Source organism: Cololabis saira, chromosome 20 (genome assembly GCF_033807715.1).
Source record: "Cololabis saira isolate AMF1-May2022 chromosome 20, fColSai1.1, whole genome shotgun sequence".
NCBI lineage: Eukaryota > Metazoa > Chordata > Actinopteri > Beloniformes > Belonidae > Cololabis > Cololabis saira.
Window position 1 is genome coordinate 12,907,445 of NC_084606.1, and position 18,131 is coordinate 12,925,575.

Sequence of the window (18,131 nt, forward strand, 5' to 3'; positions counted from 1 at the left end):
AGTTTGATTATCTGAATGAAATGATGCTGGATCAAGGAAATGGGCAGGTACCTTTCTAGGTAAATCATTAGCAAAGCTCTTTACTCTGAATTAGGGCTGTTCGATTTTGCCCAAAAATAAAATCTCGATTTTTTTCTCTCAAAATCCGATTTTCGATTACGATTATTTTGTGAATTGACAAAAGGCAAAGAAATAATTTCAAATATGCTGTTTTTTTTATTGAACATTTGCCCCAAAATGAATGAATAAAGTGCAAAACTCTGTAAAATAAGTTGAAAAAAAGTTTTAAAAAATATAATAAAATATAAAGTTTTATCTCTGAAAAAAAAATCAGCACTTGCAAACATACAGTAAGTTATATTTCCAATTTAAAAAAAAAAAAAAAAAAAGTGAAAAATCGATTTTACGAGTTTCACGTTTTAACATCGTTCTAATTACATAATCGTGATTACGATTTAAAATCGATTAATCGAACAGCCCTACTCTGAATAACTTAATAGAACGAACCAGTTCAGCTTTAAAAACGTTTTAACAGGCTCAACTTTTACCATACGTTTATTTGAATATGATCAATAGATATGACTTATGATCAGATGCTGGCTTTAATTTCTTCATTAACTTTACAGGGGATTGAAAGGATGATGATGATGATGATATCAAGCAAATGTGGATCAGTCAAACCCACTTCTGAGCAGAAAACATCGACTGACGTGAGTCCACCAGCTCTAAATCTGATGGATCACCGTTTTTATTCCACAGACTTGACTGCTGACATGAGGTTATACGTTTTTATTTACCTTTTAATCAGCTCTGGAAAAAACAAAGACACACTGAACAACCAGACAGGTTAATTACCTGTATTATTTATTGAAAACCCAGCGATGGCCATTAATACCTGTTGTCTGTACAAGCAGGAGGGGGGGTGAGGGGGTGTTAACCTAAACTAGATGTTGCCGACAAAAAGTACCAAAAATGGAGGGAAAAAAGAGGAAAAATGCTATGACCCCTTGTGTTTTCTCATCTTTCTTTTGGAAAATGTTATACAGATCCAGAGAGAGGGTGGGGGCAATGAGAAGGAAGAAGAACTGCAGTTCAAGAGATTAAATGGAGTGGGGGGGGGCAAAAAAACCCAACTTGTTTGGTTTGTCTTCAAATGTTTGTGTTGTACTTCCTCCAAGTGTTGCTTTTACTCGTTTTGTGTTGTGGAAAACCAGTAGGAGACGATCTCTGACAATCGTCTGCTCCTTTCTGCCCGTCTCTATCGTTTCTTTGGAGGTTGGGCTGTGCGTGGGGGGGTGATGGGGCGGCCGGAGTTCATCCCTCCGTATTGGTACTTGGCTTTCTTCTCAGATGGCTTCAGGATCTGACGACAGACACAGGGAAGCAGAATTTAGCGCTGGGGGTTTTCTCTTTATTAGGATACAACAGAAAATACAATAATATTAACTTTTGAACTATTTAATTTAATCTGTTTGCACTATTATTATATCTTTTTATTCATTTTATATCGGACAAGAGGGAAACATACTTTCGATTTCTTGTATTTTATGAAAAATTGACAATAAAGATGACTGAGTTTGACAGTGATATTAGCGATTTGTCGGTAACAAAAACCCCCATCTGTTAACCTTTAGATCACAGGTACCAAAAACAAAACCACCCAATGTTTAGCACAAAATAACCAGAGGTCAGAATTTAGTGTGAGCTCCTCCAAAACCAAACACATTTAGCTCTTTAGGCAAACTGACCCGAGATGTTTACCATTATACTCCATTAGGATTCATTCCTACGCTTCCTGTAGTTTGCTTAATGAATCTAAGGACACTAGAAAATGTATAAATGAATCTCATTAAAGCGTTGACTTTTGACTTTCCACAATACTGTAATGTGTGAGGGTCAGTGTGCCCTCTAATGTGTTTGTTCGGTTCATTTTTCTGGTGCAAAAACACAAAAATGGGTCTTCGTATTAGGCAAAGAACCTCAGAGGAGCCTCCTAACTCTTTCACCGCTGGTTTTTTAACAAAAACTAAACCTTGCAGTCACTGAGTGGACCATGAACTCCTGATACACCATTATGCCAAGTAAAGAAGAATAGGCAAAGATCCCTGTGCAACCATGAGGAACTGATAAAATCAAACGGGCGCTGCTGAATACGATTTAAGGAATGGTGAAGGTACTTGGTGATGCCCCAATTTTTCTTTTTGGCTTCATTTGTACTAAACAGCTGCACAATGAAAGATGTTTTCCATCTGAGCATGTATTTGCCAAATATTAAGGCCCGCTGGTACTAAATTAGGTTCTCTTTAGTACCCTTTTAGCTGCCAAAAGTTCCCCTTTTAATCTTTTTTACATGACTGTAGGTGCAAAAGTCGTATTTTAATATTATTAACAATAATAATAGTCTTGACTACAGCCTAAGGTTTCATAGAAGATACAGCTCATGTAACATTTACTGAGTCACTGCTCCCAACCCGGTTCAGGTCAGTAACCAGAGACCTCAGAGGTGGAAACGTATAACTAGATTTTAGTCAAAACACGCAAAGAAAGAAAGCAAAACGTGAGGTGTGGAAACGTAAATCATCAGTCCTGCGGTGCCGTGAATGGATGCTTATAACGGAGCATAAAGGTGTGGCCGGGAGAGTCCATGCTGAAGGGAGAAGGATACTCCCATAAGACCGGAGAGGCTGGTTTTTAAAGCCACAGTCAGTCCAACATCAGAGCTGCAGCACATCGTCCAGCAACCCAGAGTTTCAGGAAATAACATCACCGACAGGAAACCAACATGGTGAGCCAGCATCTTTAAAGACGTGGCCGTATGAACTTCAGCCATCGTGTTCATCCAGCATGCAACTCTAGTTTTTCACTTCTTTTTCCTTCTCCATACAGAGTGAAAACACATCCTTTTATTGTTTAGTTTTCTATTTTCATCTGTCTGTTATTATCTGCATATAGATGTTCCGCTGGTAGTATGAAGTCTGCAGACTTCATACTACCTTCCTGCGTTAATGACTCCCCCTTTTAAACCCTTTTTTTTTTTAAGTTACTTATTTAGCTGCTGTCTCTCTCCTAACACACACACACACACACACACACACACACACACACACACACACACACACACACACACACACACACACACACACACACACACACACACACACACACACACACACACACACACACACACACACACACACACACACACACACACACACACACACACACACACACACACACACACACACACACACACACACACACACACACCTGAGCAAAAACATTGACTTTGTTGTTTTGTACTGTTTGTCCGTTTGTTTTCTAGTGTCCCCTCTTGTCCTGTACCTGTATGTGTTTTTGTTTTGCGTATTTGTATTCTTACCTGTTTTGGATGAAATATAGTTTAAAAAAAAATTACAATTTCTCAGATGTTAATTAACTAGGCCTGTGTTGAAAAAAATCAATTTTCCGATTCTAAATCGATTTCTCATTAATTCCTAAAAATCGATTTATATGTCTAAAGATCAATTTTTTATTTTATTTTTATTTTTTTTCCTTTTATTTATTTATGTATTTTTTTTTTTTTTTTTCATCATTACAACTTTTGGTTATTTTTTTTGTTTATCCCCTAAAAAGGAATGTTTTGTTGGACACGAGAATAACTGGTGCCATGTTTTTGCCTTTAAATATGTTTAAAGGTATGAAAACATTAAAGTGTTAGGTTATAATTGCATAAATTGTCTATATTTCATTACTTTATATACTGTCTTGGGGTTACATTTGCAAAAAATGCTAAAAACCAAAATGCTCAAAAATTAAAAACCAAAATAGACCGAAAATGAAACAAAAACGGAATGTGGGAAAAAATAAAACCAATTTCATCCATCTCTGTTTCCTCCCTGGATCTGTTTGGTAATTCTAACCCACGATGTTTCTGAAAGCAGTTCTATCAGCATTCTGGGAGCTGATTGGTCCTTACAGCATCATTAGCTGACAATACTTGCTGTTGAATCTCAATATAATACTAGTATTAATATTTTGCATAACTACAGTCATATCATTCATGCAACAGCTGAAAAAACAGTTTTAATAACACTAACCCAAATCAATATCGGAATCAAATCGGATCGAATCAAATCTTGATAATCGATTCTGAATCTTAAGAATCGGAATCGAATCGATTCTTAACATTTGAATGGATCCCCAGCCCTATAATTAACGAGCTACAAGTTCAAAAATCTGAAATTCCATGTCATGGAAAAAATGACATTCATAGTGAGAATGAAAGAACATCTTTGATGAACATGAACTGAAGCTACAAGGAATAGTGAAGTGAACAGTTTCATCTCCAGACTGTTAGTGTTATTATTGCTATTCTTACATGTCATTTGTTTTCATTATTGTTTTTGTCTATAAATATGAGAAAACTCAATAAAAATTTAAGGTACAAAAAATAAAAATGCGAAATGCTCGGCCGGTTTCCTGTTGGGAGGGCGGGGGAGGAGCGTCCTCGTACCTGGAAGGAACACATCAGGGTCTCGTCCACGCTCATCATGCCGCCGGCGTTGTCAAACTCCCCGCAGTAGTTGGGAGCCGAGAACAGAGTGACGAGCTGCCGCTTGGCGAAGAACTCGTATCCGTCCTCCACCACCTGGGGGCGTCAGGGACACGACAGTGAGCTGAGCAGCTTCACTCCAACACCAGTTCTCTCAGCTCTGATCAACTTTCAACACATTTAGGAAACATTGCTGTCGGAAAAAATTAATCTACCGTATTTTCTGGACTATAAGTCACGTTTTTTTTCTCCATAGTTTGGCCGGGGGTGCGACTTGTACCCTGGAGCGACTTATGTGTGAAATTATTAAACACATTATTACCGGTTTATCATTTCACATGTTATTTTCACACTAAACCCCAAGAAGGTGAACTGCAACCGACGATGAGTCTGACGTAAGCGACGTAGAAGAGGAAGCTGCCTCTTCTACCTCCGGAGTTAGGAGTTGTTTAAAAGTGACACCGGGGATGAAGATTTCACTGGAATTTAGTTATTTGGAATTACACGGATGGTTTGGTAAACTTCTTAGCATGTTATTTATGCTATAGTTATCTGAATAACTCTTAATATGTTATGTTAACATACCAGGCACGTTCTCAGTTGTGTCATGTAACGTAAGCAAACTGTACAATTATTCAGCCTGTTGTTGCCTCTATTCTATTTTTATTTTAAATCAAGATTGATTGATTTTATTTTATTTTGTACATGTAAAAGATACGACGGAGTATTAGGGCCAAACTAAGACAAAAAAATGGAAATGACGAGAATAAAGTCATAATAATATGAGAATAAAGTCGTAAAATTACGAGAATAAAGTCATAATATTTCGAGAATAAAGTCGTAATACTAAATATATTATAAATATAACTTCTAAAGATGCTCAATATTCCTCATTCAAACACAGAGAGAAGATGCTCTTCCTGTTAGAGTTCTCATAAATTATATTCTCATAATATTACAACTTTATTCTCCATAAATTACGATTTTATTCTCGTAATATTACGACTTCATTCTCGCAACATTATGACGTTATTCTCGTAATATTACGACTTTATTTTATTTTGTCTTAGTTTGGCCCTAATACTCTGTCGTAAAAAGACAACAATTAAAAGAGAAGATAAGAAAACAAGACACAAAAAAAACAAAGAATTTCATCCTTTAACACTTAATAATATCTTCATTTACATGTGCAAAAAGGAGTAGGAAGAAGTGTAAACTTATTTAATCCTACCCCCATTCACTAATAACATGTCTGTTCTTGGTGTTGGATTTTATAAAATACATTTCCCCCAAAAAATATACTCCAGTGCGACTTACTGTAAATATGTTTTTTCCTTCTTTATTTTGCATTTTATGGCTGGTGTGGCTATGCTGGTACTGCGGAGCGACTTATAGTCCGGAAAATACGGTATGCGTTTTAAGGATGGCAGATTTATACTGTACGTCTTGTCATGTTTACAGTGGGGCAAAAAAGTACCAATTGTGCAAGTTCTCCCACTTAAAAAGATGAGAGAGGCCATAATCTTCATCATAGGTAACTACAACTATGAGAGACAGAATGGGGGGAAAGAATCCAGGAAATCACATTGTAGGATTTTTACTGAATTAATTGGTAAATTCCTCTGTAAAATAAGTATTTGGTCACCTACAAACAAGCATGATTTCTGTCTTTCCCAGACCTGTAACTTCTCCTTTAAGAGGCTCCTCTGTCCTCCACTCGTTACTTGTATCAACGGCACTTGTTTTAACTGGTTATCAGTATAAAAGACACCTGTCCACAACCTCAAACAGTCACACTCCAAACTCCAATATGGCCAAGACCAGAGAGCTGTCAAAGGACGTGAGGAACTACACTGTAGACCTGCACCAGGCTGGGAAGACTGAATCTGCAATAGGGGAGCAGCTTGGTGTGAAGAAATCAACTGTGGGAGCAATTATTAGAAAATGGAACTAAGACCACTGATAATCTCCCTGGATCTGGGGCTCCACGCAGATCCCCCCCTGTGGGGTAAAAATGATCACAAGAGGAGATCTGCATGGAGGAACGGGCCAAAACACCAGCAACAGTGTGTGGAAACCTTGTGAAGACAAAGAGTATATAACAAAGTGTTGAGACGAACTTTAGTCATTGACCAAATACTTATTTTCCACTATAATTTGCAAAGATTCTTTAAAAATCAGGCAATGTGATTTTCTGGATTTTTTTTTTCATTCTGTCTCTCATAGTTGAGATATATCTGTGATGAAAATTACAGGCCTCTCTTATTTTTAAGTGGGCAAACTTGCACAATTGGTGTCTGACTAAATACTTTTTTGCCCCACTGTACAGGTCTGTCTCAGAAAATTAGAATATTGTGATAAAGTTCTTTATGTTCTGTAATGCAATTTAAAAAAAAAAAAAAAAAAAAAAAAAAAAAGTCATACATTCTGGATTCATTACAAATCAACTGAAATATTGCAAGCCTTTTATTATTTTAATATTTCTGATTATGGCTTACATTTTAAGATAAAGATTCCCAGAATATTCTATTTTTTTGAGATAGGATATTTGAGTTTTCTTAAGCTGTAAACCATGATCAGTAATATTAAAATAATAAAAGGCTTGCAATATTTCAGCTGATTTGTAATGAATCCAGAATGTATGACATTTTTGTTTTAGTAATTGCATTACAGAAAATCCCCATATTCTAATTTCCTGAGACAGTCCTGTACGTGGCGAGCTGCCGGCTCTCCGGTACCTGGTGGGCTCTGCAGATCAGGTCCAGATCGTGGCGGTTGAGGAACTTGCTGACCACGTCGGCTCCGAAGGTGAAGGAGACGCCGCGGTCGTTCTCCCCCCAGCCCTGGACGTCCTTGTCCGGGTCGGACCACAGCAGATCACACAGCAGACCTGGGGGTCACACGGGGCACGTTAACGTCTTCCACCAGGGAGGAGCTCCCTCTGCGTCTGCCTGCTGACCTGGGATCAGACTTAGGCCACGTTTACACGTAGCCGGGTATTTACAAAAACGGATATTTTCCCCTCTACGTTTTCAAAAAAATCCTCGTTTACACGGACCTGCATGAAAACGCTGTTAACGTCATGCCAGCCAATCAGAATCCTGGAAAAAACATCAACAAATCACACGTGTAACTTCCAGTTAAGGCTGATTTATGGTTCCGCGTTACACCAACGTAGAGCTTACGGCGTAGGGTACGCGGCGACGCACACCGTACGGCGCACATCGCCGCGTACCCTACGCCGTAGGCTCTGCGTCGATCTAACGCGGGACCATAATTCAGGCTTTACTTCCAAGACGGAACGAGAGTCTTTTATATAGAATATAAAACAGGTAAAATACAAGAAAATATTGACGGTGGCCAAACTAATTGTAAACACAGGTCGCACACATGACGCTGGTGAGTTCTGATGCATAATGTGACGTTCTGAAGCTTAAATCTCCGTTTTCCTCTGTTTTCCTCCGTTTAGACGCAAACGTGAAAACTGAGTTTTTGAAAATCTCCTCTTTGGCCGGAGTTTTCAGAAATGATCGTTTTTGGGGGCTTTGAGCTGCGTTTTCGTGTAAACGAACGGCCAAAACGCATGAAAACGCCTCCGTTTTTGCTCCGTGTAAACGGGGCCTTAAAGAGAGATGATCAGTGATGAAGCTCTGGGCCCACGAGAACCCCCCTCTACACACTGCACTTCCAGCCAGACACTAGGAGAGGGTAACAGACCGTAAGAGGATTTATGAGACGGCAGCCGTCCGCATCCCTTAAAAGGACAAGAACAGGAAGGTTTACTGAAGAGGGGGCAAAGATTGCGGGAGGTCTCACTTTCTTTGGTTCAGCAGGAGTTACGTAGAACTTCCAGGGGGTTTCATCTGAAGTCCAGCCATGAATAGTCCAACATTTCACTTCCATTTCAACTCCACTCAAGGTGACAAAACTTACTTATGATTTTTGAAAATATCCATGTCTCTAGATGATATTTTGGTAAGAAAACCCTTCCTGAGTGGCAGCTGTATCATAGTTATCAGCTCATGATAAAATTACATTTCAGATGCTGCTGTATATCCTGGTTTAGACTCATGTACAGGATATCTGTCAATGTTTCACAATATTGTCTTTGGTATCGTTTTAAAGGGGACCTTTTAAGCATTCATTGAAGATATATACTATAAACAACACATATTTTTACACAATTTTTGCCTAAATGATATATATTTTAGCCCCGTGTCATCTAGGAACAACAGAGATACAAAAACTGGAATAATCACAGGACCATAAGGATTCAGGAAATGTATAATAAACCCCTCCTATATCATTGTTACAGGTCATTGTGAGCCTTAAACTAGAAGCTTTCTCTACCGGAACAAGGCCTCCTTCACCCGTGCAGCCAAACACACACTCGTCAAAATGACCATTCTGCCCATTTTCGACTACGGTGACACCATTTATAGAATCGCACCTCACTCTACTCTCAGTAAACTGGACCCACTCCATCATTCAGCCATCCGTTTTGCAACTGGGGCTCCTTTCACCACTCACCACTGCGACCTCTATAACCTGGTAGACTGGACCTCCCTTCACACCAGACGGCTCCATCACTGGTTTCTGCTCATCTACAAATCTATCCTCGGCATTACTCCTCCCTACCTCTCCTCTCTTCTGCACCTCTCACAACCTGCCCGCACTCTAAGGTCCAGTGCCTTCATCTATCTCTCCATCCCCAAAGTCCGCACCACTTTTGGGCGCAATGCCTTCCGGTTCGCTGCAGCCTCTGATTGGAACACCCTACAAAATACCCTTAAACTTTCTGTTCTCACTTCCATCTCCACCTTCAAACTACATCTTTTATTAAGTACAACAGACTCCTGCACTTGCCTTTAGTCCTCCTTCATGCATACTGACTGTTTGAATTACTTAATTAATTGTTTTATCTTTTGTATTGTGTTTTTAATGTATTTATATAACTTTGTTCTTTTTCATCTTAGCTCCCCCCCCTTACCCCCCTAGGCTGCACTTGAAAATAAGAAATTTGTTCTTAATTTGCTTGCCTAGTTAAATAAAGGAAAAATAAAAGCAAATAAAAATAAATAAAGAGCATCATTAGGCTCCTATGAAACTATAACAGCCACTAGGCTGATGTCACAAACTGGTCTTTATCATGCAAATACAGGACATAAAGGACATAACAATGAGATAAGGAACCAGCTTAGTTTTATAAACAAGCATGGTACCTTACACCAAGTATGACAGTTTAGTGAAAAGGAACGCAAATCTCTGATCAGCCAATCACATGGCAGCAACTCAATGCATGTAGACATGTAGACGTGGTCAAGACGATCTGCTGCAGTTCAAACCAGCATCAGAATGGGGAGGAAAGGTGATTTAAATAACTTTGAACGTGGCGTGGTTGTTGGTGCCAGACGGGCTGGTCTGAGTATTTCAGAAACTGCTGATCTGCTGGGATTTTCACCCACAACCATCTCTAGGGTTTACAGAGAACGGTCTGAAAAAGAGAAAATATCCAGTGAGCAGTTCTGTGGAGCTAAGGATGTAATCTCCCAGTCGACTGGTCCATTTATTAGTCCATGCGGCCGGCGACATAAATATATCAGATTCTGATCTGGTCTCATCTGGGTCGAATGGCAAACTGGTACAGACATTGTTGCTCAGCGAGTGGGGAGGACGTTGTTGTGAAGTCTGAAGTTGCTTGGAGTTACATTTCCCCTCTGGCACTAAATAAGTGATGGTCCAACCATGAGGACCTAGAAATGAAGAGCTACCTGTGTCAGGAACGTCTGTGGGTCTCATGATGCGTCTGATCTGCTCCATGGACTGTAGGTCAGGAGAAAGACCTGCGGGCGACACCACAACATAAATAAATAATAATAAACTTAGATCTGACAGTCTTCACCGGCCTCCTGCACCTCCGGGAACACACTTTAAAATACTTTATGAATCACTGAATGGTTCAGGACCAAAATACATCAGGGACTTGTTGTTGCCGTAGCAACCATCCAGACCTCTCCTGGTTCAGGTCTGCTCTGTTTCCCCAGAACCAGAACCAAACATGGAGAAGCAGCTTTCAGCTTCTATGCTCCACAGATCTGGAACCAACGTCCAGAAACCTGCAGGAAGCTGAAACTCCCAGTTCATTTAAATCCAGGTTAAGTGACCGTATCTGATCACTTCAGAGGAACTACACTTTATAGTTATTACAAATGAGCTGCAGAGGTGTCAAGTAACGAAGTACAAATACTTCGTTACCTTACTTAAGTAGAAATTTTGGTTATCTATACTTCACTGCAGTAATTATTTTTCAGACGACTTTTTACTTTTACTCCTTACATTTTCACGCAATTATCTGTACTTTTTACTCCTTACATTTTAAAAACAGCCTCGTTACTCTATTTCATTTTGGCCTTTAAAAAAAACTATCCAGTTAAATTGCTCCATCTGGATAGAGTGAATTTGGTTGTGGTTGTTTCAGATGTTCTTGTCCAGTTTTGTTTTTACATCCGTTCCCTCAGATTCCTGCAACTAAACTTGGATGTACATTCCAATAAAGGTTAGGATAAATGATAACATGCCTCTGAAGTTTGACTTTTTGCACCATTACAATACTTATAGGCAACTAGTCATCATATCTCCTGCTCTCTGAAACACATGTTAATTCTCAATAGTACACATATATGGTTCTTTAATATATTTGTATTATACTAAGATGCATTCATTTTCAATGGCTTTTGTCCTTAATGGCTTTTTTCCCCCTTACATTACTTTTACTTTTATACTTGAAGTAGTTTTGAAACCAGTACTTTTATACTTTTACTTGAGTAAAAAACTTGAGTTGATACTTCAACTTCTACAGGAGTATTTTTAAACTCTAGTATCTATACTTCTACCCGAGTAATGAATGTGAATACTTTTGACACCTCTGAAGAGCTGAGAGAGGTCCTGTAACATTCTCCAATAACTCCAATAAGAGTTGAAATTTCAAGTATTTTATTGACCGTCCTAGAAAAGGGTTAAAAACTTGTTTGTTTACAGCTGCTTTTAACTGAATTATTCAAACCATTCTGAATTTAAACAATGTTCATTTCAGTACTACACTGTTACTCTAGCTTCATTCTAACTTGCTTGATTGTGCCACTGCAGTGAAACTCCTTTTTCATGTTTTCATTGTGTAAAGCAGCTTAAACTGCCTTAAGGTGCTTTAACGCATGAAAGTAGTGAAAACGATTGACTTATCACACGTTATTCTAATATATCAAAAAATAAAATCAATATTAGTGAAGTGAATAAAATAAGCTTATGAAGCTTTTGAGGGCGGTGGACGTCCAGCTTCCTACTCCAGATAACCTGGGAGACTACGTGTTTACAGGGTTTACAGCGGTGGGTGCAGGAAGGCAGCAGCACCAATCAAAAGGCTCCAGATGTGTGAACAGAAGCATGCAAGAGAACCAGAAACACGGCACCAGCGATACGTCAACACAAATACCTCCGTGACAGCAGAAGATCTTCTCGTCAACTATGGCAGCAATGGGGAGGCAGTTGAAGCAGTCGGTGAACGTCTTCCAGAGTTTGATGTTGAACCTGCGTTTACCTGCAGGGTCAGAGGGCAGGAGGTCGTTCAATAACACCGTGTACGACGTCATGTGGTGCTTGTTTGTAGAGATGCAGTGATTTTACATTCTCAGTTGTGATTTTTGCCTCCTGTCTGTTAACAGGGTGATGGATCTAGTCTAACTCCACCGGGTATTTTTGCCTTATAATTGCCGTATAAGCTACTTTATTTACTATTCTGTAATCACAGCGAACAACTCCTCCCACCTGATCCTCGGTGACTTTCATCATGACGTGCCTATTGGGTTTTCTTTATTTTGCTTTTTAAAAAAGGTATGTCTTGGTATTCCAGGCTGAGGCATTTGCTGCTTCACTCCATCAGAAACCATCAGCAAAAAAAATGCATATATATATATATATATATATATATATATATATATATATATATATATATATATATATATATATATATATACACACACACACACACCCGTACGGAAGAGTATTGGGGCCAGGCAGGAGAAAAATAAAAATAATATTTTAGAGGAGGAAGTTTTTTTCATTATGCACTTCGAGAAAAAAGTCGAAATGTCGAGATTAATGTTGGAGTACAATTTTGAGAAAAGTCGAAATGTTGAGAAAAAAGTCAAAATTTTGTGAATAAAGTTGAAATGTTGAGAAAAAAGGCAAAATTTCTACTTTATTCACAAAATTTCTACTTTATTCTTGAAATTGTATTTCAAAATTAATCTCAACATTTCGACTTTTTTCTCGAAGTGCACAATATAAAAACAAACTTCCCCTCTAAAATACCTTTTCTCCTGCATGGCCCTAATACTCGTAATATATGTATCTATATAAATGTATGAAAAAAAAAAAATTATATATGTTATATATTAAATTGTTATATATTAAAATGCATACATATATATATATATATATATATATATATATATATATATATATATATACATATATGCTTTAGGTTTTTACCAACTTGGTATTAACCATTAATATGTATGCAGACAAAACAAAAAAGAAACCCTCAGCAATGTTAAAGGGTGGGTGAGTATATGACGCAGACCAACTAACATTGATCAGCAGCTGATCAGACTAAAGAAAAAGAAAGAATAGAAAAATCATTCAATTTAGGTAAACCAGTTGGTATATCTGTCACTTATTTGACATTGAATTTACCCAATTTATTTCTAATACCCGATGAGCATAACCTTAGAATGGTTCTGCAGTATTTATACTTGATGGGAGTATATCTACTGTGCTCCTACATACTTTTCTCTGAAGTAAATGTAATTAATAGTTGATAGTGTTACGTGCACAGCCACACATTGCACAGAGCCTGATCTACCACAGAGGGAACCAAAAATGAATCACACTCTACTCCATTGTCTCTGTACAAGTGCGGCATGCTCACACTCGTCATAGAAGCCGTAGATGCGGTTGATGGAGGCGCACTCGTGGTTGCCCCGGAGCAGGAAGAAGTTCTCGGGGTATTTGATCTTGTACGCCAGCAGCAGGCAGATGGTCTCCAGCGACTGCTTCCCTCGGTCCACGTAGTCCCCCAGGAACAGGTAGTTGGCCTCCGGAGGGAACCCGCCGTACTCGAAGAGCCTCAGCAGGTCTGTGTACTGGCCGTGGATATCACCTGGGAGTGGGAAGAGAAAGGAGGTGGATAGAAAGAGGGAAACTACACATTTTTACAACACTGGTGATGAGCAGGGCTGGGGATCGATTCAAATGTCAAGAATCGATTCCAATTCTTAAGATTCAGAATCGATTATCAAGATTTGACTCGATCCGATTCCATTCCGATATTGATTTGGGTTAATGTTATTAAAACTGTTTTTTGAGCTGTTGCATGAATTATATGACTGTGCAGTTATGCAACATATGAATACTAGTATTATATTGAGATTCAACAGCAAGTACTGGCAGCTAATGATGCTGTAAGGACCAATCAGCTCCCAGAATGCTGATAGAACTGCTTTCAGAAACATCGTGGGTCATTATTACCAAACAGATCCAGGGAAGAAACAGAGACGTATGAAATCAGTTTTAGTTTTTTCCCACATTCCGTTTTTGTTTTTTCCATTTTCGGTCTATTTCGGTTTTTAATTTTTGAGAATTTTGTTTTTAGCATTTTATGCAAATGTAACCCCATTACAGTATATAACGTAATGAAATATAGACAATTTATCCAATTATAACTGAAAACTTTAATGTTTTCATACTTTCAAATATATTTAAAGGCAAAAACATGGCACAAGTTATTCTCGTGTCCAACAAAACATTCCTTTTTTGGGCATAAACAAAAAAAATACCAAAAGTTGTAATGTAATAATAAAAAAAATAAATAAAAATCCATCTTTAGACATACAAATCGATTTTTGAAATTGATTTTTTCAAAACCTAGTGATGAGCAACTGTTTGCAACACAAGAACAGTCACTGGATTCATTTGATACGGAAGAAAACTTACAAAAAAAAAGTTTTTACTATGTGGAACTCCACATTGTGCATTTATTCATCAACCTCAGCTGATGTAAACATGTTCATGTAAACGTTTACAAGAAATGAGGGCACTGACCGCAGATTTTCAGCGGGGCCTCCAGCTCCAGCAGGATGGGCTGGCTGAGGAAGATCTCCCGCGACTTGATGCAGAGGCCGCGCACCTCGGCCTCCGTCATCTGGACGATCTTCCCGGGTCGACATCCTCGCACTGTCGGGACAAGAGCACAACTCCGGTCACGGGGATGACAGACTGATGCAGACCCAACAACCTGCTCTCTGCTCGGCACAAGCTGCTCCAGAGTTACAAGTACGGGTTGGAGAGACATAACTTAGTTACTTTTCAGCTAAATTAGCTGTTATTCCATCCATATACAGGTATTAGCAGGGTTCATACACATTTTAACCAACACATTTCCATGACTTTCCCATGACTTGGCAGCAAGTTTCCATGACTATACATGACCTCTAAAACAACAATGTATGAATGAAATATAGGAATAAAACTATGTAAAAAGTCACTACAGTGGAGATCTAATGACAATTGTGGTTTTATACAAAATAAACATTTGTTTAAACTAACACTGATATACCAGCAATATGTTGTAGTATATATAGTATATAATTTATAGTAATCTAATATAACTAAATAACTATTGGAGAATGTGGCCACTCGATCCGATCTGCATGATGCGCAAGATGCTCGGCACGTCACGCGTGCAAAGGCGTGAGACTTTTCGATACGAAATATTTAATGATCAATTTTAAATCTACCTTATAGGCTGTAATTACTAAATGTTATCATTAAGTGAGAAAAATAAATTCCATGACTTTTCCAAAACTTTTGGGGTGAACTTATTTTTCCAAAACTTTTCCAGGCCTTGAAAATGACATTTTTAAATTCCATGACTTTTCCAGGTTTTTTCAAAACGTACGAACTCTGTATAAGGATTAAATGAAGGAATGACTAAATATCTTAAAAACACATTTCTAGGAGAAAAGTGGCTGATTTTGAAGAAGCAACTAAATCTCTCCTTTGCTTATCTCCTTGTTCTAGGCTCGTTTATTTAGCAAACCAAAAATGTTTCACTTCTTTCTTGATCATTTCTGTAAATTAAGATTAGAGGCAGCGATGAGAAAAGTTAAAAAAAAAAAATAAAATTAGATGTTGGAGTTAATTTGCCTTAATCCACATTTGATATCCCGTGATGTAAATACAGTGCAATGATGTAACGGATTGGTTGAGATTTGTCTAATATTGTAACTGCAGTTATTTAAGATAATTATTCAAGATGACTTTCATTTTTAATAAATGACAACAAAAGTCTCCACTAACAAACGGATCAAGGGGATTTTCAACAGGACTACAAACACAAATACCACCTATGGGACATTTTAGACATGTGCACACTTTTTCTTTTTACATATAATTATGAACAGATCATTCTAAAACTGCTGCAACATTTGTACAAACACAGGAACTTTGTAGTTGCTCTTGGGGACTCTAAACCTTTCAAAATAAAGTTTGCTTTCATAAAGACATTGAACAGTCTCTGGTGAACAAGTGTGGTCCTGTCCATCATGTTTTAATGGCAGACCTGTACCGTCCTGCTGCTCTTTTTACATAAAAAAAAAAAGAAATACAGCACTACATCCACCTCCAATTACTCCCCGCCTGATAAACCACAATAGTCGGCCAGTGCTGATCAAAACTGCTGCTGTCAGACGACACCACAGCAGTGTTTTGGAAGTCTGATCACTTGATAGGTAGGTCAAACGCAGAAACGGCCAGGGAATGTCACGGCTCCACAGTCAGGAGGTCGGTTTTCTTTAAGGAGACAGTGGCCCTGCTTTCAGAGAGAGCGTGCATGAACGGCAGAACGTGCACCAGATCACACCAGGTGAATCACTGCAACTCTAAATGCGTCTCACATCCATGTCTTTGAGGACGACAGTACAGTATGTGGAGCGGCAGCACCAGTGTGTGTGTGTGTGTGTGTGTGTGTGTGTGTGTGTGTGTGTGTGTGTGCAGATGCAATATGACCCTTCTATATCTGCCCTGGGAGCTTAGGCAACAAATATTTTGAAGTGATAAACACTCTCAGCTTGTCCCCTGCACCGGAGCCAAGCACATCCTCCAGAACACGTTCTCCCGGGAACGCTCAGATCTGGAATATATTTAGATGATTCAAAAGGTACGGCTGGAAACTGAAAAACCAAGGGCCATAGCACCTTTTTTTTTTTTTTTTTCAACTTTCCCTTAATTGGTGATTTCAAGTTTTTTCCAACAATAAAGGAAGCAAAAAATAAATAAAATAAAAAATAAAATAAGAGAACAAACAGGTTGACTTAGGGCATACATTTTTTATTTTTTTTTTAGATTTTTTGTGGCTCTAGTGGCCCTTTATTCAAGTTGCAGACGGGAAGGGGGTAGAGAGAGAGAATGGGGATGACATGCAGCAAAAGGTGCGCAGGCCGGGATTCTAACCTGCGACCGCTGCAGGAGGACTGTAGCTTCAGTATACTGTACGAGCCGCTTGCCTAAAGAGCATATTGCAGGTTGGAGACCCCTGTGAATCAATGTGTAGGAAAATAATGTAGGAACTGAATTTTCATTGAAATACGCATAAATATATACTACAGTGACCTCTGGAGTTGTTTTTGTGAGAGTATTTTACTTCCGCATCTGAAAAAGCTGAACCGGAAGTGACGCAGCGGGAGGGAGCGCGGTGAATTCAACAATAGGAAAAATAATGGATCTTAATGTTAGTTGCTTGTGACACTGAAGAGGTTGTGAATGTGTATTCACACCAATATGACAGTCCACAGCCTTATAATTAAGGCTGTGGTATTATAATTAAGGCCCACCGAGCGGCTCGACTTAGGGCATACATTAATAAAAATAAAGAAAACCCCCAAAACAGGATTTTACATTCACAGTCAATGAGTTACATTACACAGAATATAAAGTCCACCTTTCCCAGTATTTTATACACACTTCAGCCTGTAATCTTAAAGGGGACCTATTATGAAAAACACGTTTTATTTTGCTTTAACATATATAAAGTGGTCTCCCCTCAGCCTGCCAACTCAGAGAAGGAGGAAAGCAACCAAATTCTGCAGTGTCTGTACAGCCGTCCGGATGAGCCATCCAGTGTGATGTGGCTTCTACGAGCCGTTCAGATTTTGCGCCCGTCGTTACGTAACGAGGGAGCAATTTACAGAGGTTGGCCTCCGATGTGTGAAACCACGCCCACAACTAACTCCGCCGGCAGGAGCTTCCGCCATTTTTTCGTAGCGGTGTATAGTGTCATTCAGGCAGCCAATCAGCACATGCCTCATTATCATAGCCCCGCCCACTCAGAATCCTGCATAGATAATGAGGTTAGAGAATAATAATTTCACAATAATTATTGTAAAATTATTATTTAACTACTTATTTTATAGTCGTATAATTCAGGCAACAGCTCAAAAAACATTTTAAATAACACTAACCCAAA

The 18,131-nt window shown here is 38.7% G+C and overlaps 1 protein-coding gene across 1 annotated transcript in view; it reads right to left on the bottom strand.

Moving 5' to 3' along the window:
- Nucleotides 1-831: 831 nt before the first annotated feature.
- The window catches only part of LOC133420767 (serine/threonine-protein phosphatase PP1-beta catalytic subunit), a 32,590-nt gene continuing 15,290 nt past the window's right edge, over nucleotides 832-18,131 (bottom strand). The window contains exons 2-8 of the mRNA XM_061710568.1: nucleotides 14,711-14,842; nucleotides 13,539-13,769; nucleotides 12,042-12,146; nucleotides 10,324-10,395; nucleotides 7,291-7,442; nucleotides 4,514-4,648; nucleotides 832-1,363 (exon numbers count right to left, since the gene is read on the bottom strand). Coding sequence (XP_061566552.1) covers nucleotides 1,259-1,363; nucleotides 4,514-4,648; nucleotides 7,291-7,442; nucleotides 10,324-10,395; nucleotides 12,042-12,146; nucleotides 13,539-13,769; nucleotides 14,711-14,842 — 932 coding nt within the window. The 3' untranslated portion in view covers nucleotides 832-1,258. The remainder of the gene's footprint in view (nucleotides 1,364-4,513; nucleotides 4,649-7,290; nucleotides 7,443-10,323; nucleotides 10,396-12,041; nucleotides 12,147-13,538; nucleotides 13,770-14,710; nucleotides 14,843-18,131) is intronic.